We start from the raw sequence: 20,921 nt of genomic DNA on the forward strand, positions 1-20,921 counted from the left end.
AGGAGAAGGGAGCAATGCTTTTTTGGGGGACACCAGGAAAGTAGGTAGATGGCAGGGAATGATGGCAGGGAGCAGGAGTCAGGTCCTCAGGCATCCAGGGTTAGTATCAGGGGTTAGGGAAAAGGATGAGGGAGACAGAATCTGACCACGGGGCCTGACTTTTTGAAAAGTCAGTTTTTAAGGAAATGCCTGGTGTGTGGGGAAGGCGGGTGTGGGTGGCCTCTAGTGCTATGCTGCCCACTGCTTTCAGGTACAGATGGTGAGGAGAGGTCCAAAGGTCAGGGAATGCCACAGAAGTGGCCTTGAGGGGGCTGGTAAAGCAGGGACAGAGTGAACTTGCCCGTGGTTCCTGAGGCCCTCGGGGGACCTGGTGGTCCCAAGTCCTTGCTCAGCGTGCCACATGCTGGCCGCAGTGTTGAAGGAGGAACTGGCCCGGTTGGAGGGGTCAGTGCTCTGCTGACAGCTGCCCTTCTCTTCTGAAGAGTCCAGGGTTTTTCTCTCTTTTTTCTTCTACACTTAGAAAACTATTATATTATCTTGTCAAAATTAAACAATGCTGACATATTCACATTTATTCTTAATGTGAAACTCCTTCATTTCCCCCACCCTACTCCCCATGTCTTTTCTCTACACCATGTAAAGAGTTTGAGGGTGTCCTTCTAGACATTTTTTCTGTGCATTTGCAAACATACATATGTAGTGTCCCCCTTTTTTTTTTTTTTGCTTAATGGAAATAGGATCTCAGATGTGCTTTATTCTTCCCGCCTTGAAATACCCTTGTCATGAACTCTCACTCTGGAGGAAGTCTTTCACTCTGCAGAGGACGGAACAGGCCCTGAGAGTGGAAATGACTTTCCCACTCGGGGCCCGTCACAGATCTGGAACTAGACTCCTGGAATCCACGAGCCTTCACTGCACCTCCACCAGGTACTCTGGAAAATAGGGAGATGAATGCGACTCTTGAAAGAGTTGATGGCCTGGTGGCGTCTGGCCTCTGAGTAGGGTTTTATACTCTACAAATGTTTCTATGGAGAACAGAACCACTTAGGGTCCTGCAAAAATCAGCAAGGCACGTGTGTAACTAGAAAATAATTAACCCTCTTACACATAAGTCAAAGTCCAGAGACAGAAAGTGTCTTTTGTAAAAACTACACATGAACTTTGTGGCATAACTGACAGAAACTCGGTCCCCCAGTTTCTGTTGTGTTATGAGGCCAAATGGCAGCCGGCCCGTGGCAAGTGCTTAGTAGGCAGCTGCTGACTGGTCAATTAAGGTCCACCGGCTTAAGGATAAGGTTTGTGGCAGTCCGGAGCGAGGCCCAGCTTCTGTTTGTGTCACCGTCGGGTCCCAACGGCCGTTTCTAAGCAGCTCCGCAGAGAATCCTGCCAGTGGGAGTTGAGCTAGCTGGCCCCTTTGAGGTAGCAGCGTCAGGAATTTTATCGACATAAAGGAGCATTTCCTTCCAATCAGGGTGGGTATATGGGAAAATTCTCTTCCCTGAAGGTCCCCAGGAACAGAGACCCTCCTTGGCGGTCTGGACCCTGCCTCTAAATCAGCAGCGACACTCGACCTAGGAACGTAACCTCCGCAGGTCGCCGTTTCCTCCACTAGAAAGCGGCGGGGATGGGGGCGTGGCGGGGGGCTTGGACTTAACGCTAAGTCTCTCCCAGAGACCCGGGGTCGTGCATCACGCGCCCACGACGTGCCTGGGCGGCGCGCGTGCAGAGGGCGCACCGACACGCCCATCCCACTCTAAACCCCGGTGTGCTGCAGTGTCAAGTACCAGCGCCGTGTCAAATACACACGCGAGTGTGAGCGTCGGAGCGCAGGTCGTGCGTCTCGTTCCCCGGACCGGGCACCAAGAGCGCTGCGGGCGCGTGCCTGAGTCGGACCGAGAGGTGCCGAGTGCCCGGACCGATTTCAGAGCGCGAGTCGGCGGGGAGGGGAGGAGGGGGTCCGCGGCGCCGTCGGGTCTCCAGCAGCCCGGCCTCGGCCTCGCCCCCGCCCCCCTCCCCCCCACCCTCGGAGCCCCGGCCCTCGGCCCAGCGCCCGGCGGCCAACGCGTTAACGCCGCGCTGGGCCCGGAGAGACCCCGCGGGGGGCGAGGTCAGCCCGCCCACGCCGGCCATTGGCTCCGGAGAACAAAGGGGCCGCCCCGCGGGCTTCTCCGATAGGGCCGAGCCGGTCATCTGAGCGGCGCCGCCAATCGGGCAGCGGGGCGGCCCGGGGGACGGCCAGGCCCGCCCGCCAATCAGGGGTGCGCACCCGCCCCGCTGCCCCCGGACTGGCGGGGCCGGAGAGCCCAGTGCCCAAGTCGCCCCGGGGTGGCAGTTCCCGTTAACCTTAGCCACAAAGTCAAGGTATTTATTCCTGTCCCCTCCCTGCGAGTCCCTGTGAATCTGGGCGGGGAGGGGCGTGCGGAGGGACGGACTGTGCCGTGGGGCTAGCGCCCGGCCCGCTCCTCCCGCGCTGCCTCCAGCCTGCCTCGGGCTGAGGCGGCCTCGGGGTCCCCTGAGCCCCCGCGCTCCGGCCCCGAACTTTCCTCACCCCACACAGCCCCTGGGGAAAGGGGCCCAGGTCGTGCGTGGGGAGGGGCTGCAGGCCGGGGCAGAGAGCGGGGTGGCGGTGAGGTCCTGAGAGCGGGTACCGGGAGGTGAGCGGGGACGTTGCCCCTCGGCCCCTCCGGGCGCGCTCGAGCAGAGCGCTGTCCCGCCGTTCGGGAGCTGTGTCAGTCTCCCCAAAAGACCGAGCTCCCGGAGGGCAGGAACCCCGGTGCTCGCGCAGAGTGACACATAGTAGGAGCTTAATAAATGATTAAACGAGCGGGCATCAGGATGGGCGTGAGAACAATGAGAGAGAAGCACCACGGAAATCGGAAGTGTGTATGTGTGGGGGTCTCCCCCAAACCTGGCTTCCAGGAAAGTGGGTGCGGAGCCAAGATCTAAGTGGGGGTGGGGGTAGGGGCTGGAGGCTTCTTCCCCTGTAAAGGCGGAAAATATAAAAGTGCTGCTCCCTCCAGCCCTTGGGGCAGGATGGAGCCTGGAGTGGGTCCTGGTCAGCCAGACCCGGGGTTGGGTGTGGTCAGAGCCCTGGAGGCTGAGGCTGGGTGATGTCTAGGCTTCACCTTAGCTGTTCTTTTGGGTCCCTGGGTTCATCTGTGAAAGGAAGAGATTAGAGGGTTTTAGTCTCAACTCAAAGTTCCATGATTCTGTGCTTCTAATCTGTTTTGGGTTTAAATTTCTTTTGTATAAGTGATTATTAAAATTTTTATTAATGGTTTATAGCATACAAGACCTTGTGCTGGGTGTTGGGAAGAGAGAAACCCTCTGTGTGTTGAGAGGTTTACAGGCTCGTTGTGGAGGCAGACGAATTATTATTACATCATGTAGATGGCACCGGGTTGTGTGGGCGCACAGGTTACAGCGAGAAGAGCCCCTAACCCAGCCTGGCATCTCCAAGAAGGCTTCCTGGTGGAAGTGACCCCTGATCTGGGCTGGGCAGGGGAGAGTTGGGCAAGGCTGTTCCAAGGCTGGTCACAGGCGTGTGAAGACACTCCAGGTCATGCCTGTTGGGGCAGTGGGGTGGGTTGGGGTGCAGTGAGGAAGGTGAGCAGAGGCCAGATTTTGAACCGTCTTGCCAAGAAACTTCTAGCTGAATGTGAAAGTGCTGGGGACCCATTGAAGTATTTTAAGCAAAGTAGAAACATGTCCAAACTGTAATTTTCGGAAAGGTGCGTTGAGTTCCGGGTGGCACCTGGGTTGGAGGGGCAAGATAGGCTATAAACAGGTGCAGCCTCCAGGGGAGAGGTGCTGAGGGCTGAACTAAGGCAGCGGCAGTGGGAGATCTTGCAGGTATTAAAAAGAGCACTGGGATGGCTTAGTTCCCCGGGGACTGTGAGGGTTGTGTCTGTGGTAGGAAGGTGGTGGTGGTTTTGAGAGGCCTGCTGAAGACCCCCTGTCCCCCTGGAGAGGCAAGGGATGCCCAGGGCAAAGTGCAGAGCAGGGTGGAGGCGGTCTGTCATCCTACCTGCCCCCTGGTGAGGGTTAAGCTGAGGAATCCGAGGTTTTGGTGGGGCGGTGGTGGGGGGTGGTGGCTTGAGGAAGCGCTCCTTGTCACTCTCTTTGAGGCAGGGAATGGCTCCTCGGGGCCTTGCTCTCCTAATTCAACAAGGGGGCAACACTGCTTACCCTTTCCAAGCTCCTTAGACTGCAGCAAGGAATGGAAAACTGTTTATGCATTAAAGTGTGACACCTGCTCAAAGTGTTGTTAGCAGTTGGTTTTGTGCCTTGCCTTCCGATCAGGGAATGGGGTCCCCCAGCCCTGGCAGGCTCCTGAGTCTTGGACTTGGGGCGGAGGACTTGGGGAGGAGGAGCCCTTTTCTAAAGGGCACAGATGAGCAAAGATGCATGGGGATGCCGTGGGTGTGGGACAGGCATGGGGGTAGGGAGGTGTAGGGGTGGGACAGTGCCAGCAAAGGTGTGCATGTCTGGCAGGTGGAGGCAGCAGTCCTGGAAGGAGATGTCTCAGGGACTGGCCTGGGGTCCAAACTGGGGACCTCCAGGAGGTGGGCAGGCATGCTGGGATAAGGCAGCTAGCTGTCCTTGGACTTGGTCCCAAGGGAGTGCTGGCGGAAGCAACTGAAGTCACCAACCCTGCTGTTCCTACCAGGGCAACCCTGAGGTACAGTCTTACAGTGTGGGGGCCCTAAAAGAATTCTCTCTGCACCTTGAATATTTTTCAGAGTCCTTTCATACTATCCCCACCCTCCCCCTCCTTGATATCATAATTCTGCACACAAGAGCAAGCATGATTATTTTCATTTGCAGATGGGGAAACTGAGGCCCAGAGAGGCAAGTGGCTGGCCCCCCAGTCCTGGGCTCTTTTCTCTAGGGCATTCCATTTCTGTGGGATGATGGCCTGCCCCCCCCCCCTCCCGCCTTGTCCCACCTCTGTCCTCTCCTAAGACTGAGGACCACTGTGTTTGGGAGGCTGAGGTGTAGAGAAGCTGGAGTGGGAGATGGGGAAGCGACAGGGCTGGGAGGAAGGGTAACAATGGGGGGACACTGGTGGGATCTGGGGAGTCGCAGAGGAGGGAGGCATTCTTGAGGAGCAGGGTGGGTAATGGGAGAGGAAGATGGGGTGGGGGTGCTGAGGGGCTGCGGAGCTGTTGTGGGAGTTGTAGAAGGGTTAGGGGTGGGCTGAGCATGCGTTAAGCTGGGGTTGGGGGCGGAGGCCAGCCTCTAAATGATGGAGGCGACACTCACCTGGTCTGGGTAGGACCTCTGGGCCTGCTTGTCTGTCCGTGGACACTGGGCTGGATAAGGTAGGAATCAGGCGCTTGCCTTTCCAATAACATTTTAAAGCCACCTGTTAGCAATTGGTTTGTGTGTCCTCCTTGGTCATAAACTGTGGATGAGAGGAGGGTGTGGGGTCTGGTGGGTCCAAGTACAGGAGACTCGACGCCTGGAGAGGGAGCTGACCATCCAGAGGCCAGCCAGAGCACCACCCAGGGGACAGGCCTTGTGCTGCAGTGACCTATGTAGGACTGGTCTTAGGGCAGGGCCTGGTGGCTGTGGAACTGGTCCTGGGAGACAGAGGCCACACTGGCTCCCTCCCCCGCAACAAAGTTGGGGCATGAGGCCATCGCGGCTCACCTGAGCTGAGCCTTCGAGCCGCAGGCCAGCAGAAGTGTCCACGGCTTCTAGTCCAGCCCCTGCCTGGCGCTCAGGCCCCCGGCCGTGCTTTCCTTACCACTGCCCACCCAGCCCCTCCACCCCCACCGGGTTAGGCACCCTCACCAGCCCAGCGGAGCCCCTTCTCCTCGCCAGGTCTCCACCGGGGCTCCGGGGGTCCAAAGCTGTACCTGGGGCTGCTCTGTTGAGCGCACGGCTCTGCACGTAGTCCCCATAGTAAAAACCGTGCCCACGCCCTCTCCTCCTGTGAGGCCCACCCCAGTTGGTGAGTAGAGTTTGGGGTTACTGTGTGGATGCTGGGGGCCTCGGAAGATTCTGAAGCAGCTTGAAGGAGTGATGGTTTAGGAAGAGGGATAGCAGTGGGGGCGTTGGCAGAGAGGGCTTGGAAAATGCCAACGCGTGTTGTTCTCAGGCTACAACAGTGGGAGCGAAGAGGCCCTGCCGGTTTATAGGCTTCAGCAGGTGTAGTGTTGCCGCGGACTCGCCTCATCTGATGCTCGTGACAAAGCCGTGGAGCAGGAGGTGTCAGGCATCTTCATCGTTGGGAAACTGGGCCTGGAGGCGCAGTGACTTGCCAAGGACAGGAAGGCTGGAACTCAGGGCTCCTGGCGAGCAAGGGGCAGCCTCGGCTGAGGAGCTAGCCTGTGGGGGCTCAGGGTCACAGGAAAGGGAAGGGGCCTGCTGCTTCCTCCTGGGCCAGACCCCTGGGCACCTGGCCTTGCAAGGGGGTCTCAGGCTGCACTGGGCTTGCTGGGCAGAGCCTAGTTCTCTTTCTAGGGCTTTCTGTCCCACTCCAGCCTCTCCCCAGCCAGCTGCAGCTCTCGCTGGCCTCATGCCACCCCTCCCTCTAGCACAGGTAACCCAATAGGTGACTGTCCCTTGTCATACTTCCTCCCATCTCTGCTCCATCTCTGCTTGGAGCTTCCTGGCTCACCGTGGACGTGTCGCCCGTTCCTGGGAGCAGTGGGCCTGCTGGGATGGGCATGGACGTGGGAGGGCATCTATATCAGCATAGATTCACATTTCTGTTTCCACCGGTGTGATTTGTGCTTACGCGGTTCACGTCGGCACAGTTGTGTCTCTGAGGAGCTGTAGGTGTGTCTGTGGGTTTTCAGGTCCCTCAATTTCTTTGTACTTCACATGTGCAGTTTTGCGGGTGTTGGCATATCTCTGTATTTTTGCATCTTTGAACTTTTGTTTACTTAGCTGTGTTGGATGTTAGATTTGATTGTCTCTGGATGTGTTTGTGTGTGCATTTCGTGTTTATACCAGTTTCTTCTCCTGTGCCTATGACTGGATATTTCAAATGAAACTTTCACTGATATTAACTGAAATCAGTTTCCCAGGCGGAGGACATCCTTACTGGTCCTGAGGTTTTTGTGTTTAGGGATGAAGTGCTGGGGGCAGAGGAGCCCCGCTCCAGTCCTCCATTTCTTTTGTTCATTCATTCATTCACCTTCTGCATTTCAGGGACCAGGCAGGGCAGCTCCTGCCTTCCTGGGGCTGACAGTGTGGTGCCGCCCAATCGAACTTTGTGAACTTGGAAATTTTCTTCTCTGCTGGCATTATGGGAGCTCTAGCCACATGTGGCTGTCGAGTACTTGAAATGTGGCCAGTGTGACTGAGAAACTGAATTTTTAATTTAATTTATATAAATTTAAATAATCCCATGTGGGGACAGAAGCCAAACTCCTGAAAATGCAGGACTGGTAGTTTAGGTTTGGTAAATCCTGTACCTTCTCTTCAGAGGTGACGTGGGGCAGGCTGACCCCACTTCAGTCCTGGCTTGAGCACTTCCTAGCTGTGCAACCTTGGGCCCGTGCTTCCTGAGCCGGACGTGATTGTGAAGGACGGAATGGGCGGTGCTCGTGCTTTGTACATAGTCGGTGCTCAGCAGGCGGTGGCACTCCCCCTCTCCCTGTTAGAGTCTAGAGCCTCTTCTTTCCACAGCCAGATCAATATTGAGGTGATCAGGGAAGCCCCCACTCCCCTCAGGGATGAGGGTAGGAGAGGCAGAGCCTCCGCACCCAGGGAGTACCCTGAGAGCACACCCTGCGGAGGGTGGAGACTGGCTGCAGCCCGTGCACCCTTGCCCCCCAGCAAACACTGGCCTGGTCCACAGTCTGCAGACGCGCTCCCTGGGCATGACCTGTGCAGCCAGTGCAGTGGGTCAGGGCAAGGAGAGGAGAAGCGGGACCTGCTTCAGGGAAACTGGAACCACTGAGGAAATAAGGCAGAGGGCAGGCCAGTGGGCTCAGAGCGTGTGGGGAAAAGGTGGGAAGCGGGGTGGGCTGGGTGATGCACCGGGGACCAGCTAGGGTTAAATTGGCTGGAGGATGGGAAAGATGTGGGTTATAGAAAGGTGGCCAGCATGGCCCCCACTGGTGTGGCGGACAAGGGCAGAGGGGGGAGCTGGACGTGGAGGGTATGCTGTGCCTGGGGAAGACGTCTCCTGCCCGGTTTCCTGTGGGGGTGAGGGTTGTAGGTATAGGTGAGCAGCCTGAGTGTGGCCCTGGGTGGGGGCTCGTGGCTGAGCAGGGCCTGGGAGCTGGGTCTTTGACTGGAGTCTGGGGAGATGTCACCCCTCAGCCTCAGCACCTGGTGGAAGGCATGTGGCCAGTCCCCACTCCACTGGTGACAAAGGACATGCGGGGCGCCATCCACTTCTCCTTCCCGGCCTGGGGCCTAAGTCTATGAAGAGAGATATGCTTGGCTGGTGCAAAAGTTCCCGGGGCCTGAGATTGGGAGGATGTGGGGAGACCTGGACATGTCCCTGTCCTGCCTTTCCCAGCCTGTGGCCTTTCTCCTCAACCCCGCTGCTGTCCACCCCCTCCCTGTCCCCAAGTTTCTGCTAAGACCAAAGCTCCTTTGTTACCTTCCTCTGTCCCCAGACCTCACCACCTGCTGCAGGCCACAATCCCCGCTTTGTGTGTTCTGGCAGTTGTCATGGCAGCTGCCCCGGTGGAGGCCTTCCTATTAAGGGGGCTCTCACCCTGACTGCAGCCTGACCCAGTGTGTGGAGGGCTGGGCCCAGAGCCAGGGGCTGCGAACGGGGAGGTGACCAGAGCCCTGTCCCAAGACCCATCCCCTGCATGTGCCCTGCTCTCCACAGAACTTGCTGGGCAGGGAGGGGAAAGGTCACTGGAGATTGGGGTCTACCCCTGCATGATAGACCAAGTGGCCTTCAGAGACTCCGTGTGGGCACTGGTGGGGGTGGTGGGTTGGCCCCTGTTGCCTCCTGTTTTCCGGGCGGGGCGTTTTGCTGGGCGGCCTGCTCACCGGGTTCCTGGGCATCTCTCGGGTCAGCTGAGTGATGTGTCACGTGGGGCAGGAGCGTGGTGGGTAAGAAGGGGTGTGCAGTGTGGCATAGCAGGCAGAAGGCAGAACGAGAGAGAAGGCAGAGAAGGCGCAGCTGGGGCTCGCTGGCCTGGAAAGACGTGGCCCCACTTGGGGACTTCCCTCGGTTTGGCTGTCTCAGGGTTTTGTCTGCATGACACCTGCTGGCCTGTTTTGCAGACACATCCCACCTGAGCACAAAGGTGGAGGGGGCCTCTGAGACATGGCCTACTTGCCCCCCACCCTGTCCTCTGTGCCTCCCCTTCTACCTCCGCCCTCTCATGTCTTACTTCTTCCCCATGAGGGTCCCCTTCCTTCTGTTTCCACTCTGTGCCTCCTTGGGCCACAAGCTCTGCTTTCCCTGAGCCCTGGTGAGGCCCGGACAGAGGTGTCCAGGGATGGGGGAGGAGCCCCTCTGGTAACTCGCTGTGAATTGTTCACCAAGCATTGAAGCCCTCTGCCCCCGAGGCGATTTTTAGGTCCTAACACCTCTTGGGAGACAGAGTGGATCAAGGAGGACTGATTGGGGCTCCAGGGGTCTCTGTTGTGTTGTGTTGGGGTTTTGTGAATAAGGCCAAGTCCCGCCCTCTGTCCTCACCCCTGCCCTATGGCCTGGCTTCTGGCACCCCGGTCTGAGTTTCCCCACGTCGAGGTGGGCTCCCTGCTTGCCAGTCCTCTGCGTCTTTTTAGGCAGATATTGAATCTCCAGTTGGTGAGAGGCTTCCCCAGCCCTGGGACACAGAGTAACCTGGAGGGAAGGGGGGCGCTAAGGCAGGAGCAACAGCATCCATCAGGGCCCCACGGTGGCCTTCTCCTCCCCTCTTCTTGCGGCCACCTTTTCTTTGCACCACAGGCAGGTTTTAGTGTCTTAAAGACACTTTCTTATAGAAACCACAGTAGGAGTGTGGAGCAGGCCCTTGCTAGGGAAATGGAATTAAAAACAAAATCTCCTGCCAACTCAGAAAAGCTCCCCACAGAAGTAGGAGAGAAAGGGAACAGTTTTTTTAATTGAATAAGCATTACACCAGAATGAGAGGCACATCACCGGCCATCCCCTAAGAGACTGCAAAGACGGAAAGAAATCTCGCCCTGTTATACAGCACAGCAGATGCAGCCCCCACACACCTTCCCCAGATAAGCCGTACCTGGTCCTCAGGCGAGAGGACCTGACGGCGCCATTTGCACACACAGTGCATCCCAAATTCACGAGGTAATTGGGGTGACCACCTGTGTTAGCGGGTTGCCTTTCTCCAAAGGAGAAACTCGCTTCTCCTGTCTATAACAGGAGGTGGTTTGATGGCTTGGGCCAGGCGCCACGGGGGCTTGGAGACAGGGCCCTATCTCCCTTGATGGTTACATCTCAAAGAGCTGGCTCCCAGGTCCTGAGAGGACAGTCCCGGGGTGTGGAGCTGGCAAGAGGCTTATTGAGCTTTTAAAAAGATTTACAGACATGTCAGAGGGGCAGAGAAAAATGCACAGTGACAGGTTTTCAAAAGAAAGGGATGGTGGTTATGGGGAAAGTCTTCCTTTTTGCACCTGAGAAAACGATTTTTCTGGTTTTTGGATTCGTATTTACCCTTACACCCCCGCCTCTCTGGGCAGGGTCCAGATTCCCAGCCTGGGTCTCTGTCCCCCGAGTGGCTGCTGGAAGGACACCAGGGAGAGGGGAGGGGTGAGACCCTTCAGATGGCGTCTCTGGGGGGCTTTCCCATATGCCCACTGAGGTGGGGAGCAAGGGAAGCTTGGGTCTCCTGGGAGGTGGTTGAGCCGAGGCACCTGGACGGAAGCTCTGACTGACACCTGGAAGAGCCCCTTGGTAGCAGCAGGTGGTGCAGCATGAGTTGAGCGACAGCTGCAGATCCTGGCTGGGGCCTTTGGGAGTGCAGGGGTTGACGGGGAGCCGGCATGTGAAACAAGGTCCCTGGCCTTGGGAGAGGCCGCGCAGGGCTCCGGCGTGGAGGCAGGGAACCCCCAGCAGCCCCATGTGAGTGTGGTCAGCTGGCAGCACGTTCGTGCCACACACAGGTGTTAAGTGCCCTCTGTGTAGGGGCCCTATTCCCAGACCCTGGGGACTCCGCAGTGAGCACAAAAAGTTCCTGTCCTCGCAGTGACCAGGAATAAACAGATAAGTAAATGTCACATCAGGTGGCGAAAAGCATCCTGGAGGAAGGTGAGGTGGAGTTAGGGCTGTGACTTTGCAGAGCAGGCAGGGAAGGCTGCTGTGAGGAGGTGACATTTAGGCAGAGGCCTGAGAGAGGCAAGGGGCCGTGCGGAGATCTGGGGCAGAGGGAGCCAGCACCGGGCCAAGGACTCGGAGCAGCATGACCCGGCCCCATCACGTTCCAGGTGTGGGATGAGCCGGTCGGAGATGTTCGAAGACTTGAGCATTAGAGAGGAAGAAGAGCCCCAGCTTGGCAAGCTAGTAATCTAGTAGCTAGCTAACTAACTAGTACCCTGGGTGGACTATGTGTGTTCCGGGGGCGCGAGGGATGGCTGGGAGGCTCCCTGGAAGGTTTGCCCTGGAGCTGGGAGGGGCCCTTGGCAGAGAGCGGAGGTGGTTTTGGACGGATTGTTCTGCCTTCCAGGGGGTCTGCATGACCACCCAGGCAGGTCTCTAAACTTCCTAGAGTTGCCTGGTTCTCACGGGTGGCACCCTTCACACCCCACCCTGCCGGTTTTGAGAGTGTGGGCATGAGGTCTGGTCTGGGAGTTAGAAGACCTGGGATCTTGCCCACGTCCACCATTCAGCCACCTCTGTGATGTGGACCATGTCAGTGGTCCTCTCTGGGCTCAGTTTCCTCTTCATAACATGGAGATTATGCCTCTTTTACCTGCCTAGCATGTGTGTGTCCAATTAAAAAAAACCCTGCACATTTCAACTGAGGTCATGGATGGAAAAGCTCTTGAAAAAGAGGGAACACGTTCTATGAGGTGTGACGGGAGGACTGGGAAACCCATTTTGTCCTTGTCCCCCAGGCCAACTCTCCTTCTTTGCTCCCATCTCTCCTGCAGACGGCAGGGCAGGGAGCCGCCACACTGATGCTGAGGGCCTCTGGGGATGGAGAGTGGCCTGGCTGGCGCCAGCAGAGGTAAGAGAGAAGATGGGAGGTGGGAGCCAACCATAGGTCCTCCCCCAGACCCGTCTTCCCTGTCCCTCTGTAGTCGAGTGTAAGTTGCTGCCCTCACTAGCAGCTTACGGACTGTAGAATTGCAGGGCGGGACCAGGACATTGAAGGTCACATCAAAGGATGGAACAAAGACAGACTATGGGAGCTAAGAAGAGGACAAAGCCCAGCCACGACTTACCAGGCAAGGGAGCACATGCACATACACGCACACACACATGCACCCCATGTAGAAATTTGCTGAGATGGGAGAGCGAAGTGTCTGTTAAGTGCTGGAACAGGGAGCCCTGGTGGGTATCTGCACGTGTTTTCTCCTAGACGTGTGCTGTCCCGTATGTGGCCACTGGCCATATATGGTTATTTAAATTTAAATTTAGATTTAAATTAAGTTAAATAAAAGAAAATAAATTCAGTTCCTCAGTTTTACTAACCACGCTTCAAGCGCTGTCACCACATGTGGCTAGAGGCTGCTGTATTGGGCAGCTCGGGTGTACAACATTTTCACTGTTACAGAAAGCCCTGTTGGAAAATGCTGCCCCAAACTATCATTTCTATTTTACTTATGTTTGTGGTAGCTTTTGTTTTTATGTTTTGTATCCTGTTTAAGAAAGGTTTTAATGACCTCTAGATACTAAACAAATTCTCCGAATTCTTATAATACTTGTATTTTCTTCTTTTAAACCAGCACTTAAATCCACCTGGAACAGATTTTTATAAACAGTATGAACTAGGAATCTAACTCAACATTTTTCCCCAGAAGATGATTAGTTGGTCCTAAATCGATGAATAGGCCAGCCTTGCACAGCTGACTTGGAAGGCCACCTTGCACCGTGTATCAAACTCTTCTGTTCCGTTGACCTGCCTATGGTTTGTATTCGACACTGTTTAGCTTTTTTCCTTTGCTGGAAGGGAATCTGACTCACAGCCTCACCTCACCAGGCTCAGCACAGAGCAGCCACGTCAATAGCAGCTGCACCAGTCAGAACTTTTTTTTTTAATGGACTTTACTTTTTAGAGCAGTTTTAGGTTTACAGAAAAATTGTGCAGAAAGTACAGAGAGTTCCCCTACAGCGCCTCCCTCCAGTGTCTCCCATTATCAACATTTTGCGTGGTGTGGTACATTTGTTACAACTGATGGGCCTTTATTGATATATTATTATTAAATAAAGTCCATAGTTACGTTGAGGTTCACTCTTTATGTTGTACATTCTGTGGGTTTTACAAATGCATAATGTCCTGTATCCACCATTACAGTATCATACAGAACAATTTCTTTGCCCTAAAAATCCTCTGTGTTCCACCCATTCATCCCTTCCCCAGCCCCTGGCAACTACTGATCTTTGGACTGTCTCCATAGTTTTGCCTTTTCCAGAATGTCATATAGTTGGAATCAGACAGTGTGTAGCCTTTTCAGACTGGCTTCTTTCACTTAGTAATGTGCGTTTACATTTCCTCCATGTCTTCTCATGGCTTGATAGCTCATTTCTTTTTTTTTTTTTTTTTAAAGATTTTATTTTTCCTTTTTCTCCCCAAAGCCCCCCAGTACATAGTTGCATATTCTCTGTTGTGGGTCCTTCTAGTTGTGGCATGTGGGACGCTGCCTCAGCGTGGCTTGATGAGCAGTGCCATGTCCGCGCCCAGGATTCGAACCAACGAAACACTGGGCTGCCTGCAGTGGAGCGCGCGAACTTAACCACTCGGCCACGGGGCCAGCCCCGATAGCTCATTTCTTTTTATCACTGAATAATACTCCCTTGTCTGGAGTACCACAGTTTCTCCGTTCCCTCCTGAAGGACATCTCTTGGTTGCTTCCAAGTTTTGATGTTTATGAATAAAGCTGCTAAAAAGCTGTATGTGTGTTTTTGTGTGGACATAAGTTTTCAACTCTTTTGGGTAAATACTTAGCATAGTGATTGCTGGATCCTGGGGTATGAGTATGTTTAGTTTTGTAAGAAACTGCCAAACTATCTTCCACAGTAGCTGTACCATTTTCCATCCCCACCAGCAATGAATGAGAGTTCCTGTTGCTCCACATCCTCACCAGCATTTGGTATTGGATTGTAGCCATTCTAACAGGTGTGTGGTGGTCGTATTTTAGCTTTTAATGTTGTATAAGCCAAATTCTTCCTTGCTCATTTTAGAATTTTCTGGGTGATTTATGCACATTATAAATTTTATGTACTTAATTAGGAGTACACTGAATTTAAACATTGTTTTGCAGTAAAGAGCTTCTTTCCTTCTCATCTAAGAATACAATGTATCATTTTCTTTATTCCTTCAATACAGTTTAATGTTTTTCTTTATATAAATTTTGCATGTGTATTAGGTATATTCCCAGTTATTTTATAGCTTTTATTGCCACTTTTAAGAAGTTATGAGCTTTTGTATGTTTTTGTATCTGGCAATCTTGCTGAAACTCTTATTTCTAATATTTTGTCAGTGGATTCTCTTGCACATTGTGGGTTAATAATCATCAGCAAATGCAAGTTTTCTCTTCTTTGCCAATATTTATGTGTATTTTTATTTTTCCTCCTATGCTTTGGCTGGTTCCTCAAGGACACTGTTGAGGAGTGACAGTGACAGCGAGCATCCTCCACTTGTCCTGACTTGAATGGGCTGCTAAGCTTTGGCTTTGGTTGTTACATTTGCTGCACTTTCTAGTATAGCTCCTTTGTCAGCCTAGCAAAAGTTTCCCTATATTCCTAGTTTGCTAAGAGCTTCCTTCCTTCTTTATTTTCTTCCCCCTCCCTCCTTCCTTCTCTCCCTCCAGAAATGATGTTGAATTTTATATGACTTTTTTGCACCTATGGAGATGGTATAAGGTTTTTCATTTTACAAAAGTTAATGTCGTGAATTGTATCGAGCCATCTTTGCTTTCCTGGGGAAGATCCCAGCAAGGTCATGAGAATGTCGTTCTTTTACTACTGTGAACCTGCTTTGCTAACATTTTTGCTTGTTTGTTTCTGTATCTACTTTGAAAGAACGATAAACCTACAATTTCCTGCCTGCCCCGCCCTTGTCTTGTTTTGACCCTGGATCATGCGAGCAGGCTCCCGCCTTGCTCTCCTCCTCGCCTGTTGCGTAAGCTGGGAACCACCCTTCCCTTGAAGCTGAGGTTGAACCAGTTTATATAGTTAACTGGCCTGCTCCCCACTTTTGAGGTGCAACTTTGGCTTTCTGTTCAGTCTCTTCTAATTGTTTATATAGACACATTTTCTACCTACGTGAGTCAGTTTCGTTAATTTATATTTCCTCACAAAATCATCCATTTTACATAGATTTTTCAAATTGATATAACATCTATACACAGCATTTTAGTATTTTCAGGCTCCTTTTTCTATCTATATGTTCCTTTTATCCTATAATCACTGCTTTTATCTTTATTAATTCCTTCCTCCTACTTCCTTTGGGTTTATTTTGTCTTTTTCATCTTAGAGACTGTTATAGAGTTTCTCTCTCTTTTTTGTTCACAGCTGTTTCATTTCACCTACTTTTTATGGATTGTAAACTTTTTATTGACATATAACGCACAGAAAAATGCATAGGTTGTAAGCTCTATAAATTCTTATAAAGTGAACATGCCCATGTAACCAGTACCCAGATCAAGAAAGAGAAGATTGCCAGGAGCCCAGAAGTCCCCTCAGGCCCCCTTCCAATCACTGGGCCCTCTCTAAGGAGCCATTATCTCTTGCTTCTAACTCACTGACTAGTTTTGCCAACTTTTGAACTTCCTGCAAATGGAACCATCCAGGCTGCACTGAGTGTTTGTAGCAGACCTTTCCCATTGCGGCTCCCTGAGGTCCATGAGCTGGGGAAACGGCGCCTGTAGACGTGAGCACGGTGTAAGGGGCGGTGAGCAGCAGTGCCTAGGGGCCTCTTGGGAGTAAAGTGGACTAGGTTTCGTACCAGGACAAAGCAGCACCTATTCTGGGTGCTCAGACCTTTCTGACCTACTTTCTTGTTATTGTTTTTGCTGAAAAAAAGGTGAGGTTGCCAAACAGCCAAGGTCCATGAAGATGAGGCATCCACGCACCGTGGCTGCTGCCCTGGAGAGGGCCTGGCAGTGATGTGGGGCTTGGTGACCTGACCACTGAGGGACTGGCATGCCCTCGCTTAGCAAGCTCCCAGCACATGCAGTCTTTTAGAAAAAGAAGGAGATATATTGAAACTTGGCATTCTCTGCTTGCTCCCTGGGGGAAGGCTTCTCTGATTGGTCTCTTTAACCTCTGCATCTCCTGGGCCCCGGGCAGAGAAGGCGGTGTCCTTGGCACAGCAGCATTCACTCCTCTTTCCCTTCCTATACTTTTCCTTTGCCTTCTCCACACCCCAACCTGCCCTTACCTATCGTCCTTTCTACCTTCCCCTCCTCTCCCTTTTAACATCTTCCTTTTGCCTTCTTTTCTCCCGCCTTACTTTCTGCTATGCTCTGCGCTGCCGACCGCCCCACTCCCCAGCACGTCTTTCCTCTCTCCAGCTCTCGCCCCCCACCCCACGACTTTGAATGACTCTCTCCTCCTCTCCCCCTTTGCCTCGGGCAGGAGATGGGCTGCTGATGAAGATCAAGCAAGAGAAGCCAGAGTGGCTGCTGCAGACAACCGTGCCGCAGGCCGCGCTTTCCGAGAAGGATAAGGAAAACATTTTCCAGCAGCATCGGGGCCTCCCGCCATGCCAGACCATGGGGAAGCCTCGAGCCTTGGGGGAACAGGAGGAGACTGGGGGTCCAAGGTGGACCCCGCCCACTGAGCAGGACCGAAGGCTGGCCGCCCGGGCTCCCGGGGCAGCCCCTGGCCCCCTGAGTCCTGCTCTTTCTGCCGTCGAGGGTCACTTTGTGTGCTTGGACTGCGGGAAGAGGTTCAGCTGGTGGTCGTCCCTGAAGATCCACCAGCGCACCCACACCGGGGAGAAGCCCTACCTGTGCGCCAAGTGCGGCAAGAGCTTCAGCCAGAAGCCCAACCTGGCGCGCCACCAGCGGCACCACACGGGCGAGCGGCCCTTCTGCTGCCCCGACTGCGCCAGGCGCTTCAGCCAGAAGCAGCACCTGCTCAAGCACCAGAAGACTCACTCTCGGCCCGCCACGCTTTCGTGCCCCGAGTGCGAGCGCTGCTTCCGCCACCAGGTCGGCCTCCGCATCCACCAGCGTGCGCACGCCCGGGACCGCCAGAGCGCCCGCGCTGGGCTGCACGAGCTGCTGCGGGACGCTGCAGCCCGCAGGGGTTGTCGCCTGCGGCCAGGGCCGCCGCGGGCGCGCCCCGAGTGGGCTTGGCTGGGGCTCTGCCAGGGCTGGTGGCGCCAGCCGGAGGCCCGGACCGCAGTCCCCACCGCGGCGGGGCCGGGCGAGCAGCGCCAGTTCATCTGCAACGAGTGCGGCAAGAGCTTCACGTGGTGGTCGTCACTGAACATCCACCAGCGCATCCACACGGGCGAGCGGCCCTACCCGTGCCCCGAGTGCGGCCGCCGCTTCAGCCAGAAGCCCAACCTCACGCGGCACCTGCGCAACCACACGGGCGAGCGCCCGCACCCCTGCCAGCTCTGCGGCCGCAGCTTCCGCCAGAAGCAGCACCTGCTCAAGCACCAGCGCACGCACCTGCCCGGCGCCCAGGCGGCGCGTTGCCCCAGCTGCGGCCAGAGCTGCCCGAGCCCCGCGGCGCTGCGGGCCCACCAGCGCGCGCACGCCGCCGCCGAGGCCCAGCTGCTGTGCCCCGGGCCCGCCGGCCTGGGCGCCGCCCCGCGCTCCGAGCCGCCGGTCGAGGCGCCCCCGGGCCTCTCGGCGCAGCCGCGCAGCCCTCAGCCAGCACTGGGGCCCGGGGGCGCGCTGTGGGGCCGGGCGCGGGCGGGCCTGGCCGGGCCGGGCGAGCAGCGCCAGTTCATCTGCAACGAGTGCGGCAAGAGCTTCTCGTGGTGGTCGGCACTCACCATCCACCGGCGCATCCACACGGGCGAGCGGCCCTACCCGTGCCCCGAGTGCGGCCGCCGCTTCAGCCAGAAGCCCAACCTCACGCGGCACCGGCGCAACCACACGGGCGAGCGGCCCTACCTGTGCGCCGCCTGCGGCCGCGGCTTCAGCCAGAAGCAGCACCTGCTCAAACACCAGCGCGTCCACCGGGGGGCCCTGGCTCCCACCCCAGGCGCCAAGAACGAGGGGCTTTAGCGCCCCTGGACTCCCGCAGACCCGGGGGGAGGGGCTGTTTGCGGGTGGGGCATGGGGAATGGTCAGGAATGGTGGCTTTTAGGACCCCAGGGCGTAAGACCCTATCAAAAGGTGGTTCCCTCAAGGCTCTGAAGACCTGAGAACAGAATTCCGGAAGCATCCCAAAGAGGGACGGGGAAAGGTCCGGGATGGGCTGATCAAACGTTACTTGCCCTGGAGCGACGGTCTGTATCCTTCCTGAGAGGTGGGACCCCAGCCCTCAGGCACCGAGTGAGGGGGCTGTGCGGCTCAGGGAGAGGCTCCTTGGTGTGAAATGGCCTAGGACTGGACTGGTCAGCTGTAGCACCAGCCTGTCACCCTCGGGCTGCAGGATGGCCAGGGGCTGGCCCAGTTGGAGAGTTTCAGGAGACTCAGTGATACCACGGATGGAAGCCAGAAGCTACGGCTCAGGAGGGGCAAGCATATCCGCAGAGCCAAGGGCAGGCCTGGCACTTGGTGGCCATTCCGTACGTGTTTGGGGGAAGAGTGAGTGGTTCAAATGGTCCTTCTAAACCCCCAGTGCACCGCAGCCCAGGGTGCTGTCATGGCTGGCCTGACCCTAGGACTGGTATGTGTGTGCTGGTCAGGGCGGGGGCATGGGGTGGGCTCAGCTGAGGTTTGGCGGCTTGGGGAGGACTGCAGCAGGGGACTCAGATGTGCTGCTCCTGCTGGTGGGCGGGCATGCCGTGTGGCTGGCCATCAGACCTGGATCCCCATCAATGCCGGTGTTGCAGAAGAGGAAAATGAAGGACTGACTATCTCACGTGGGCTCATTGTCCTTTCTAAGCTTCCCTTACTGAGCTCGGGTCTGTGTGTGCTCTGAGGGGTCCGTCTGCCCCAGGACCAGGACAGGGAGCTTTGGCCATGAGCATAGCAACTGCCCAGGCACAGTTCTTGCTGGCGGTGGAGGGAAGTATTCTCTTCTCTCTCCAAGACAACTTGATCTCTTCCCCCCACAGCCCTCGCGACCCCCAGCCCCCCAGAGGTCACCCTCATGCCTTTCCAAAGCAGGGTGCTGGGGCCCTGATGCCGACAGAGGAACCCAGGGCTCCAGCTGGGCTGTAGCCTTGGGCTGTGTGTTCCCACAAGGGGAGGGGGAATTGCAGAGAGGGATGGGTCTTGGGGTATCAGGGTTGTATAGCCAGAAGGTGAGAGGAAAAAGGGGGGACTCTGGTGTGATTCTGTAGGAGGATGAACTGTGTCTGCCAGCCTCCCAGGGGCTGCCGGGTTCTTCTCTGAACTCAGAGAAGCGTTACCCTCTCCAGGAGCTGTGGGGTTCACCCTGGCTTTCAGTTACCCCTCTCTTCAGGTTTTGCTTAATCTCTTCATCTGGTAGGAGCTCTAATTGTTGTAGTGTCACAAGAAGACATACAGAGGTGATCCAGCTTAGCTGGGTAACACGGTGTCCGTAATGGTTAGCATTCGGTGGGCGGCGGGGTGGGGCCGCTGACTCCTGTGGTCTTTGATCATGAATGACGCTGTGTGAACTCTCACAACTCGGGAGGTGTGCTCGTCTAAGAGTTGAGCTCCCAGGACCAGCAGGAAGCCAAATTAGAAGGGTTTTCCTAGGCACCTGCTCTGACCCACACCCGCCCTGGGTGCTTCCCTGTCTTCCTGTAAGGCCCTCCTCCTCTCCCGCAGCCCTGCCCCCAGCCTGCCCTGCTCAGGGAAGCCAAGTGCCTTGGATCTCATCAAAACCCACTTTAATCATGGGGAAAGTTCAAGAGTCATTTGCTTCTTCCTCTTTGCCACTTAGCAAATGCTGAGACCAACTCAAGCAAGCCCACTTCCTCCAGGAAGGCATCCCGGAATCCCATGCCTGCATTAGAGAGCCACTGTCTGCATGGAAGGACCTGCAGAAACCCTGGGGCCCTGTGGAATCAGGTGCCTGAGGGGCGGTGCAGGCAGGTACTGGAGAGATCAGTGGGCGTGAGTTTCTGTACAGTGGGATGCGGTACCATCCACAAAGGGCTTCTGCTTAATGGTCAAGTCAAACAGTTGTGTGTAGGACCTCAGTAACCCCAGGCCTAAAGGCAGCTTTTCTCCCTGTGGAAACTCATGAGAATGCCTGTTCACTGACCCCCAGCTGACTGATCCTCTCACAAATGGGTGCTTTGGGTCACAGTGGGGATAGGGCCGGGTCTATTGGAGTAAAGAACTACTGAGGTGTGTATCCCATTGACCAGGTCGGGATGGCACAGCACTGACTCACTACACAAGGCTACTGTGTGCCAGGCACTGTGTCAGACTTCAGGGATGCTGTGATGAATAAGCCGCTGTCTTCCTCGGCTCGGGCTGCCATAACAAAATACCACAGATTGGGTGCTTACACAGCAGACAGTGATTTCTCCCAGTGCGGAGGCTGGGAAGTCCACGATCAAGGTGGGGGGAGAGAGAGCACTCTGGTCTGTCTTCCTCGTCTCATAAGGACTCATCTCATCAGGTGACCCCACCCTCATGACCCCATCTAACCTTCCTTGCCTCCCAAAGGCCCTATCTCCAAAGGCCGTCACACTGTGGGGCAGGACTTCAATACATCAGCTTGCGGGGGACACAATTCAGTCAATAGCAGTCATGGT

At 55.4% G+C, this 20,921-nt stretch overlaps 1 protein-coding gene and 1 long non-coding RNA gene across 5 annotated transcripts; one reads left to right on the forward strand and one right to left on the reverse strand.

The window, feature by feature from the left end:
• Positions 1–557: 557 nt before the first annotated feature.
• Positions 558–2,044, reverse strand: LOC139082940 (uncharacterized). Its single transcript, XR_011539321.1, has 2 exons — positions 1,807–2,044; positions 558–932 (listed from the first exon to the last, which is right to left on the reverse strand). It is a non-coding gene; the product is annotated as an uncharacterized lncRNA (long non-coding RNA).
• ZNF775 (zinc finger protein 775) lies at positions 1,340–19,105 on the forward strand. Of its 4 annotated transcripts, none has more exons than XM_070616739.1 (3): positions 1,340–1,472; positions 12,043–12,119; positions 16,694–19,105. In XM_070616739.1, the coding sequence occupies exons 2-3, from the start codon at positions 12,089–12,091 to the stop codon at positions 18,301–18,303; spliced, it is 1,641 nt and encodes a 546-aa protein (XP_070472840.1). In that variant the 5' UTR covers positions 1,340–1,472; positions 12,043–12,088; the 3' UTR covers positions 18,304–19,105. The 4 variants fall into 4 exon arrangements, with proteins under 4 accessions (XP_070472840.1, XP_070472841.1, XP_070472837.1 ...); XM_070616736.1 differs by lacking the exon at positions 1,340–1,472 and adding an exon at positions 2,200–2,361; XM_070616738.1 differs by lacking the exon at positions 1,340–1,472 and adding an exon at positions 4,485–4,681.
• The last annotated feature ends 1,816 nt before the right edge of the window (positions 19,106–20,921 follow it).

Source organism: Equus przewalskii, chromosome 4 (genome assembly GCF_037783145.1).
Source record: "Equus przewalskii isolate Varuska chromosome 4, EquPr2, whole genome shotgun sequence".
Taxonomy (NCBI): Eukaryota; Metazoa; Chordata; class Mammalia; order Perissodactyla; family Equidae; genus Equus; species Equus przewalskii.

Bases quoted from the DNA above. Each gene is read 5' to 3' on its own strand.
- ZNF775 (XM_070616739.1), top strand. From the start codon at position 12,089: ATGGAGAGTGGCCTGGCTGGCGCCAGCAGAG. The intron at 12,120-16,693 runs GTAAGAGAGAAG...TGCCTCGGGCAG, and splicing joins CCTGGCTGGCGCCAGCAGAG to GAGATGGGCTGCTGATGAAG.